General features: G+C 40.2%; 1 protein-coding gene across 1 annotated transcript; it reads right to left on the bottom strand.

Annotated features, from left to right (window-relative positions):
* Positions 1 to 10,230: 10,230 nt before the first annotated feature.
* LOC132009734 (olfactory receptor 1361-like) lies at positions 10,231 to 11,166 on the bottom strand. Its single transcript, XM_059387764.1, has one exon. The coding sequence runs from the start codon at positions 11,164 to 11,166 to the stop codon at positions 10,231 to 10,233; it is 936 nt and encodes a 311-aa protein (XP_059243747.1).

Raw genomic sequence — 11,166 nt, 5'->3', positions numbered from 1 at the left:
AAATCAAAACCACAATGAGATACCACCTCACACCAGTCAGAATGGCTAAAATTAACAAGTCAGGAAATGACAGATGCTGGCAAGGATGCAGAGAAAGGGGAACCCTCCTACACTGTTGGTGGGAATGCAAGCTGGTGCAACCTCTCTGGAAAACAGCATGGAGGTGTCTCAAAAAGTTGAAAATAGAGCTACCCTATGACCCAGCAATTGCACTACTGGGTATTTACCCTAAGATACAAATGTAGTGATCCAAAGGGGCATGTGCACCCACATGTTTATAGCAGCAATGTCCACAATAGCCAAACTATGGAAAGAATGTAGATGTCCATCAACAAATGAGTGGATAAAGAAGATGTATTATATATATACACAATGGGATACTATGCAGCCATCAAAAGAAATGAAATCTTGCCATTTGTGATAACATGGATGGAACTAGAGGGTATTATGCTTAGTGAAATAAGTCAATTGGAGAAAGACAATTATCATATGATCTCCCTTGATATGAGGAAGTTGAGAGGCAACATGGGAGATTTGGGGGGTAGGAAAAGAATAAATGAAACCAGATGGGATCGGGAGGGAGACAAACCATAAGAGACTCTTAATCTCACAAAATAAACTGAGGGTTGCTGAAGGGAGGGAGGGAGAGGGTCGTGGGGTTATGGACACTGGGGAAGGTGTGTGCTATAAAGTGTGTAAACCTGGTGACTCACAGACCTGTACCCCGGAGGCTAATAATACATTATATATTAATAAAAAATTTAAAAATTAACTGTTTCCTTTGCTGTGCAAAAGCTTTTGATCTTGATGAAATCCCAATAGTTCATTATTGCCCTTGCTTCCCTTGCCTTTGGTGATGTTCCTAGGAAGATATTGCTGCGGCTGAGGTCAAAGAGGTTGCTGCCTGTGTTCTCCTCAAGGATTTTGATAGATTCCTTTCTCACATTGAGGTCCTTCATCCATTTTGAGTCTATTTTCATGTGTGGTATAAGGAAATCTTCCAGTTTCATTTTTCTGCATGTGTCTGTCCAATTTTACCAACACCATTTATTGAAGAGGCTGTCTTTTTTCCATTGGACATTCCTTCCTGCTTTGTTGAAGATTGGTTGACCATAGAGTTGAGGGTCTATTTCTGGGCTCTCTATTCTGTTCCATTGATCTACCTGTTTGTTTTTGTACCATACTGTCTTGATGATGACAGCTTCATAATAGAGCTTAAAGTCCAGAATTGTGATGCCACCAACTTTGGCCTTCTTTTTCAATATTCCTTTGGCTATTCAAGGTCTTTTCTGGTTCCATATAAATTTTAGGATTATTTGTTCCATTTCTTTGAAAAAAATGGATGGTACTTTGATAGGAATTGCATTAAATGTGTAGATTGCTTTAGGTAGCATAGATAATGAAAAAGTGCTCCATATCACTCGGTATCAGGGAAATACAAATCAAAACCACAATGAGAGGGACGCCTGGGTGGCTCTGTTGGTTAAGCAGCTGCCTTCGGCTCGGGTCATGATCCCAGGGTCCTGGGATCGAGTCCCACATCGGGCTCTTGCTCGGCAGGGAGTCTGCTTCTCCCTCTGCCTCTGCCTGCCACTCTGTCTGCCTGTGCTCGCTCGCTCGCTCTCCCTCTGTCTCTGACAAATAAACAAATAAAATCTTAAAAAAAAAAAACCACAATGAGATACCACCTCACACCAGTCAGAATAGCTAAAATCAACAAATCAGGAAATGACAGATGCTGGCAAGGATGCGGAGAAAGGGGAACCCTCCTACACTGTTGGTGGGAATGCAAGCTGGTGCAACCATTCTGGAAAACAGCATGGAGGTTCCTCAAAATGTTGAAAATAGAACTGCCCTATGACCCAGCAATTGCACTACTGGGCATTTACCCTAAAGATACAAACATAGTGATCCCAAGGGGCATGTGCACTCGAATGTTTAATAGCAGCAATGTCCACAATAGCCAAACTATGGAAAGAACCTAGATGTCCATCAACAGATGAATGGATAAAGAAGATGTGGTATATATACACAATGGAATACTATGCAGCCATCAAAAGAAATGAAATCTTGCCATTTGCGACAACATGGATGGAACTAGAGCGTATCATGCTTAGCGAAATAAGTCAAGCAGAGAAAGACAACTATCATATGATCTCCCTGATATGAGGAAGTGGTGATGCAACATGGGGGCTTAAGTGGGTAGGAGAATAATCAATGAAAGAAGATGGGATTGGGAGGGAGACAAACCATAAGTGACTCTTAATCTCACAAAACAAACTGAGGGTTACTGGGGGAAGGGGAGTTGGGAGAAGGGGGGTGGGGTTACAGACATTGGGGAGGGTATGTGCTTTGGTGAGTGCTGTGAAGTGTGTAAACCTGGCGATTCACAGACCTGTACCCCTGGGGATAAAAATATGTTTATAAAAAATAAAAAAAATTTAAAAAAAAAGAATTATAAAGGTGGAAGGAAGAACTTTGACCTGAACAATCTTCATCTTACCTGTTGCAGCAGCACATAAAAGAACTAGTCTGGGTTTGAGGACAGACACTAAGTCCAGAAATATGCAAATATTTATTGAACACTTACCATGTGCATGGAATCAAGGTACAAAGATGAATGAAGCCATATTCCTTCCTCTGTGGAGTACACAATCTGATGGGGAAGGGAGATCATTATCCTCGAGAAATCTAGAAGGGTAAGTGGGACAAGATTTGTTCACCAATATTCAGTTCAGCAAAACCTTTACTTTCCAAAGTCCAGTAAGGTGATGAAAACAAACACCAGCAGATACAGTAGAACTTATTGAAAGGACTATCTCAAAAATAAAAATAAAATAGCAAAAGTTACATTCAGTGAGTCTTCGTTGTTTCTTTCTAGAAACTCTGTATTTATTTTTTTAAGATTTTTATTTATTCTTTTGACAGAAAGAGATCACAAGTAGGCAGAGAGGCAGACAGAGAGAGAGAGAAGGGGGAAAGCAGACTCTCCACTGAGCAGAGAGCCTGATGCGGGACTCGATCCCAGAAACCTGAGATCATGACCTGAGCCAAAGGCAGAGGCTTAACCCATTTAATCCATTAAAAAAGAGTTAAACTTTATAAACTTTATAGATCCTGGATATCAACCTTTTGTCTGTACTATGCAATTGCACTACTGGATATTTACCTCAAAGATACAGATGGAGTGAAAAGAAGGGCCATCTGTACCCCAATGCTTATAGCAGCAATGGCCATGGTCACCAAACTATGGAAAGAACCAAGATGCCCTTCAACAGATGAATGGACAAGGAAGATGTGGTCCATATACACTATGGAGTATTATGCCTCCATCAGAAAGGATGAATACCCAACTTTTGTAGCAACATGGACAGGACTGGAAGAGATTATGCTGAGTGAAATAAGTCAAGCAGAGAGAGTCAATTATCATACGGTTTCACTTATTTGTGGAGCATAACAAATAGCATAGAGGACAAAATGAGATGGAGAGGAGAAGAGAGTTGAGGGAAATTGGAAGGGGAGATGAACCATGAGAGACTATGGACTCTGAAAAATAATCTGAGGGTTTTGAAGGAGTTTGGGGGTGGGAGGTTGGGGGAGCATGGTGGTGGGTATGATGGAGGGCATGTATTGCATGGAGCACTGGGTGTGGTGCAAAAACAATGAATGCCAGTTTTCCCAGCACCATTTATTGAAGAGACTGTCTTTTTTCCACTGTATATTTTTTCCTGTTTTGTCGAAGATTAATTGACCATAGAGTTGAGGGTCCATATCTGGGCTCTCTACTCTGTTCCACTGGTCTATGTGTCTGTTTTTATGCCAGTACCATGCTGTCTTGGTGATCACAGCTTTGTAATAAAGCTTGAAATCAGGTAACATGATGCCCCCAGCTTTATTTTTGTTTTTCAACATTTCCTTAGCGATTCGGGGTCTCTTCTGGTTCCATACAAATTTTTTGGATTATTTGCTCCAGCTCTTTGAAGAATACTGGTGGAATTTTGATCGGAATGGCATTAAAAGTATAGATTGCTCTAGGCAGTATAGACACTTTAACAATGTTTATTCTTCCGATCCAATAGCATGGAATGGTCTTCCATCTTTTTGTGTCTTCTTCAGTTTCTTTCATGAGTGTTCTGTAGTTCCTCAAGTACAGATCCTTTACCTCTTTGGTTAGGTTTATTCCCAGGTATCTTATGGTTCTTGGTGCTATAGTAAATGGGATCGATTCTCTAATTTCCCTTTCTGTTTTCATTGTTAGTGTATAAGAAAGCCACTGATTTCTGCACATTGACTTTGTATCGTGCCACGTTTCTGAATTGCTGTATGAGTTCTAGTAGTTTGGGGGTGGAGTCTTTTGGGTTTTCCATATAAAGAATCATGTCATCTGCAAATAGAGAGAGTTTGACTTCTTCATTGACAATTTGGATACATTTTATCTCTCTTTGTTGTCTGATTGCTGTTGCTAGGACTTCTAATACTACGTTGAACAAGAGTGGTGAAAGTGGGCATCCTTGTCTTGTTCCTGATCTTAACGGGAAGGCTGCAAGCTTTTTCCCATTGAGGATGATATTTGCTGTGGGTCTTTCATAGATAGACTTGATGAAGTTCCGGAATGTTCCCTCTATCCCTATATTTTGAAGCGTTTTAATCAGGAACGGATGCTGGATTTTGTCAAATGCTTTTTCTGCATCAATTGAGAGGACCATGTGGTTCTTCTCTCTTCTCATATTAATTTGTTGTATCACATTGATTAATTTGCAAATGTTGAACCATCCTTGTAGCCCAGGGATGAATCCCACCTGATCATGGTGGATAATATTTTTAATGTGCTGTTGGATCCTGTTGGCTAGGTTCTTGTTGAGAATCTTAGCATCCATATTCATCAGTGATATTGGTCTGAAATTCTCCTTTTTGGTAGGGTGTTTGCCTGGTTTGGGGATCAGGGTAATGCTGGCTTCATAGAAAGAGTCAGGAAGTTTTCCTTCTGCTTCAATTTTTTGAAACAGCTTCAGGAAAACAGGTGTTATTTCTTCTTTGAAAGTTTGGTAGAATTCCCCAGGGAATCCGTCAGGTCCTGGGCTTTTGTTTTTTGGGAGGTTTTTGACGGAATGGGAGAAGATATTTGCAAATAACAGTACAGTCAAAAGGTTGATATCCAGGATCTATAATGAACTCCTCAAACACACACACACGAAACAGGCAAACATATCAAAAAATGGGCAGAAGATATGAACAGACACTTCTCCAATCAAGACATACAAATGGCTATCAGACACATGAAAAAATGAGGAAGTGGTGATACAACATGGAGGCTTAAGTGGGTAGAAGAAGAATAAATGAAACAAGATGGGATTGGGAGGGAGACAAACCATAAGTGACTCTTAATCTCACAAAACAAACTGAGGGTTGCCGGGGGCAGGGGGTTTGGGAGAAGGGGGTGGGATTATGGACATTGGGGAGGGTATGTGATTTGGTGAGTGCTGTGAAGTGTGTAAACCTGGTGATTCACAGACCTGTACCCCTGGGGATAAAAATATATGTTTATCAAAAATAAAAAATTAAAAAAAAAAAATAAATAAAAAGCAAATTTTAACTGTTCTAAAAAAAAAAAAAAAAAAAAAATGTTCATCATCACTAGCCCTCAGGGAGATTCAAATTAAAACCACATTGAGATATCACCTTACACCAGTTAGAAAGGCCAAAATTAGCAAGACAGGAAACAACATGTGTTGGAGGGGATGTGGAGAAAGGGGAACCCTCTTCCACTGTTGGTGGGAATACAAGTTGGTGCAGCCTCTTTGGAGAACAGTGTGGAGATGCCTCAAGAAATTAAAAATAGAACTTCCCTATGACCCTGCAATTGCACTCCTGGGTATTTACCCCAAAGATACAGATGTTGTGAAAAGAAGGGCCATCTGTACCCCAACATTTATAGCAGCAATGGCCATGGTCGCCAAACTGTGGAAAGAACCAAGATGCCCTTCAACGGATGAATGGACAAGGAAGATGTGGTCCATATACACTATGGAGTATTATGCCTCCATCAGAAAGGATGAATACCTAACTTTTGTAGCAACATGGACAGGACTGGAAGAGATTATGCTGAGTGAAATAAGTCAAGCAGAGAGAGTCAATTATCATATGGTTTCACTTATTTGTGGAGCATAACAAATATCATGGAGGACAAGGGGTGTTAGAGAGGAGAAGGGAGTTGGGGTAAATTGGAAGAGGAGGTGAATCATGAGAGACCATGGACTCTGAAAAACAATCTGAGGGGTTTGAAGTGGCGGCGGGGTGGGAGGTTGGGGTACCAGGTGGTGGGTATTATAGAGGGCACAGATTGCATGGAGCACTGGGTGTGGTGAAAAAATAATGAATACTGTTTTTCTGAAAATAAATAAATAAATTTATTAAAAAAAAGAAAGAAGCAATGGTCACATTAAAAAAAAGAGTTAAACTTGTGATATCTGTATTTTCAAGCTGCAGAAATCTTTGTCCAGTGCTTATTATGCACAGAGTCCTTTGACAGGTGATTTACATTTTATTTGATAGAATTCTGATGACCGCCTAGAGAGAGGGGAACCATAACAAAATTCACTTTACAGATGAGAAAACAGTAATGCTGGGATGTGAAGTTAACTAATTTGGAGCAACAGGCTAGAAGGATGATTGAACAGCCCCCACTTTATGAAAAGGAAAACTCACACTCATAGGGAAAGTGAACAGATAAGAGACATGTGGTTTATTTAGGAGCAAATGGAGAATTTGAACCCAAATGTGTCAGATTTTTAAGCCAATGCCCCACACCATCATGAAATCCCAGTGTTTTGCTCTTGACTCAGCATGGGCAATCTATCTGATCCAGTATCTCCCATTCCTCAGAAGACAAAAGACAAGAGGTGCTGGTGAGGATGTGTGATGAGGGAACACTTGTGCACTGTTGGTGGGAATGTAAATGGTCCAACCTTTATGGCAAACAATCTGAAGTTTTTTCAGCAATCAGAAATAGATCTACCTTACGATCCAGCAATTCCACTTCTGGTACCCTTAAAGGAAATGAAAACAGAATATCAAAGAGTTTTATGCACTCCTCTGTTTAATGCATCATTATTCACAGTAGCCAGGATATAGAAACAACTTAAATATCCATCAGTAGATGAGTGGGTAAAAAAATATGTGATATATACAATAGAATATTATTCCACTATGAGAAAGGAGGCTATCCTGTTATTTGTGACAAGATGGGTGGACTTGAGTATATTATGCTAAGTGAGATAAGTCAGACAGAGAATGACATGCACTGTGTGATATTATGTAAACCTGGAATCTAGGCAGAAAAAAAATCAGTGATGGTTGCCAGAGAAGGTAAGGTGGAGGAACAAGAGTACAAACTCACCGAAGTCCCAACAGTTCATTTTTGCTTTTGTTCCCTGGCTTTTGGAGACATGTATAGCAAGAAGTTGCTAAGGCCAAGGTTGAAGAGTTTGCTGCCTGTGTTCTCCTGTATGATTCTGATGGGTTCCTGACTCACATTTAGGTCTTTCATCCATTTTGAGTTTACCTTTGTGTATGGTGTAAGATAATGGTCCACTTTCATTCTTCTACATGTGGCTGTCCAATTTTCCCAACATGATTTGTTGAAGAGACTGTTTTCCAAGATCTATAAAGAACTTTTCAAACTCAACACCCAAAAAATAAATAATCCAGTCAAGAAATGGGCATAAGACATGAACAGACATTTCTCCAAAGAAGACATACAAATGGCCAACAGACACATAAAGACACATGTTCAACAACAGGTGGCATAAGGGAAATACAAATCAAAACCACAATGAGATACCACCTCACACCTGTGAGGATAACTAAAATGATCAAGTCAGGAAACAATAAATGTTGGCAAGGATGCAGAGAAAGAGGAACCTTTTTACACTGTTGGTGGGAATGCAAGCTGGTACAGCCACTCTGGATAACAGTATGGGGGTTCCACCAGAAGTTAAAAATAGAATTACCCTGCTACTGGTATTAACCCCAAAGATTAAAATGTGGTGATCCTGAAAGAACACCTGCACCCCAATGTTTATAGCAACAAGATCCACAATAGCCAACTATGAAAAGAACCCAGATGTCCATCGACAGATCAATGGATAAAGAAGATGAGGTATATATACAATGGAATACTAAGCAGCCATCAAAAAGATTGAAATCTTACCAATACATCAATGTGGATGGAACTGGAGGGGATTATGCTGAGCAAAATAAGTCAATCAGAGAAAGACATTTATCATATGGTTTCACTCACATGTGGAATATAAGAAATAGCACAGAGGATCATAGGGGAAGGGAAGGAAAACTACATGGAAAGAAATCAGAGAGGGAGACAGACCATGAAAGACTCTTAACTCTAGGAAACAAACTGAGGGTTGCTGGAGGGGAGATTGGTGGGGGGATGGGGTAACTGGTTGATGGGCATTAAGGAAGGCATGTGATGTGATGAGCACTGAATATTTTATGCAACTGATGAATTAGTTATATGCAACTGAGTGTTATATGCAACTGATGAATTACTAAAACTACATCTGAAAATAATGGTGTACTAATGTGGGCTAATTGAATTTAAATAAAATAATAAAATAAAAATAAAGATTAAAAAAGACTACAAACCTGTAGTAAGTAGTAAATAAGACAGAGACATAATGCACAATGTAATGAACATAGACAATATTGTACTACAATCATCAAACTTGCTAAAATCCTAAAACTTAATTATCTCAACCATTAAAAAGAAAGGGTAATTATGTAATGATAGAAGTGCTAAATATTGCTATCATGGCAATCACAATATAATATAAACATATATCAAATTAACATGTGCAACAAATTTACATAATGTTATATGTCAAATATATTCAACAAAAAATAAAGTACTTAAATAATAAAATTTTGTTTCTACCTTTAAAAAAACAAAAAGATTCTTCTATGGAATTGGGAGGGAGACAAACCATAAGTGACTCTTAATCTCACAAAACAAACTGAGGGTTGCTGGGGGGAGGAGGGTTGGGAGAAAGGGGGGGATTATGGACATTGGGGAGGGTATGTGCTTTGGTGAGTGCTGTGAAGTATGTAAACCTGGTGATTCACAGACCTGTACCCCTGGGGATAAAAATATATGTTTATAAAAAATTAAAAATTAAAAAAAAAAGAAAAAGAAAAAAAACCCAGATTTTTGACACTGGGAAAATTTAGTTTTTTTCAAAAATAATTGGATCTGAAGTGCCTGAGTGGCTCAGTTGGCTGAATGCTCAACTATTGATTTTGGCTCAGGTTATGATCTCAGGTCTTGAAATTGAGCCCCATGTCCTGCTCTGCGCTCAGCAGAGAGTCTGCTTGAGATTCTTTCTTCTTCTGCCCCTCCCCCTGCTCATGCTCTCTCCCCCACTTCAAATAAATAATTTTTTTTTTAACATCCTAACTGGTGTAACTGGTATCTCAATGTGTTTTGGGCTTGAATTTCCCTGATGGCTAATGATGTTGAACATTTTTTCATGTATTTTAGTCATCTGTATGTCTTCTTTGGAAAAGTGTCTGTTCATGTCTTCTGCCCATTTTTTGGCTGGATTATTTGTTTTTTGGGTGTTGAGTTTGAGAAGTTACTTATAGACCTTGTATACCAGCTCTTTATCTGCAAATACCTTCTCTCATCCTGTGGGCTGTCTCTTAGGTTTGTTAACTGTTTCCTTTGCTGTGCAGAAGTTTTTATCTGAAAGGATGAATACCAACCATTTTCATGGGCATGGATGGAATTGGACGGGATTATGCTAAGTGAAATAAGTCAAACAGAGAAAGAAAATTATATGGTTTCACTCATATGTGGAACATAAGGAATAGAGCAGAGGAACATAGGGGAAGGGAGAGGAAAATGAAGCAGGGGAGATCAGAGGGAGAGACGAACCATGAAAGACTATGGACTTCAGGAAACAAACTGAGGGTTACTGGAGGGAAGGCAGGTGGAGGGATGGAGTAGTCGGGTGGTGGGTATTAAGAGAACATGTGCTATAATGAGCACTGGGTGTTATACACAAATAATGAATCATGGAACACTACATCCAAAACTACCATTGTACTGTATTACTGTATGGTGACTAACATAACCTAATAAAAAATATGAACACATCAAATATAACAATTAAAAAATTCTTAAAATTAAAAAAAAATTGGGTCTCAAAAGAATCTTCAAAGAGGTTCAGCCAAGTGGTTTCCTTTGAGAAGTTTCCTGAGGGCTTCCTTCAGATCTCGGTTCCGAAGGCTGTAGATGAAGGGGTTCATCATGGGGGTGACCATAGTGTACATCACTGTGGCTGCCAAGTCCCTCTGGGTGGTATGTGTGGATCCAGGGTTGAAATAGACCCCAATAATAGTCCCATAGAAGAGAGAGATGACACAAAGGTGAGAACTACAGGTGGAGAATGCTTTCCACTTCCCCTGAGTTGAGGGCACCTTCCACACAGCCACAGCAATAGGTGTATAAGAGGCCATGATACACACAAAAGGAATCAGAACCACCAAGCCCCCAAGGACCAACATCAACATCTCATTGACTTGGGTGTTAGAGCAAGAGAGCTTGATCAAGGCATTGAGGTCACAGAAAAAGTGTGGGATCCTATTGGTGCAAAAGGACAAGCGGGTCATCAGGATAGTATGGACCATAGAGATGAGGTTTGCTGAGATCCAGGGTACTGCCACCAGCAAGGCACACCGAAGGACACTCATGACTGTCAAGTAGTGCAGTGGGCAACAGATGGCCAGGTAGCGGTCATAAGCCATGGCCGAGAGAAGGATGCTGTCAGCTGCCCCAAAGGCAATGAAGAAATACATCTGCGTCAGGCAAGCCTCAGAGGAGATGGTACTGTGCCCGCATAGGTGGTTCACCAGCATCTTGGGGATGGTGGTGGAGGTAAAGCAGATGTCAAGTAGAGACAAGTTGCTGAGGAAGAAGTACATGGGGCTGTGGAGATGAGGGTCAAAGAGGATGGCCAGGATGGTGAGAAGATTCCCCAGGCACCCAATCAGATACAGGCTGGAAGACAGACCAAAGAGCACCTGCTGTTGCAGGGGCTGCTCAGAGAGGCCAAGAAGGATGAATTCAAAGACTCGGGTTTGATTGTCCAT

The sequence above is a fragment of the Mustela nigripes genome, chromosome 2 (genome assembly GCF_022355385.1).
Source record: "Mustela nigripes isolate SB6536 chromosome 2, MUSNIG.SB6536, whole genome shotgun sequence".
NCBI lineage: Eukaryota > Metazoa > Chordata > Mammalia > Carnivora > Mustelidae > Mustela > Mustela nigripes.
The sequence above is the reverse complement of the archived record's forward strand: the minus strand, read 5'-3'. Positions and strand labels throughout refer to the sequence as shown.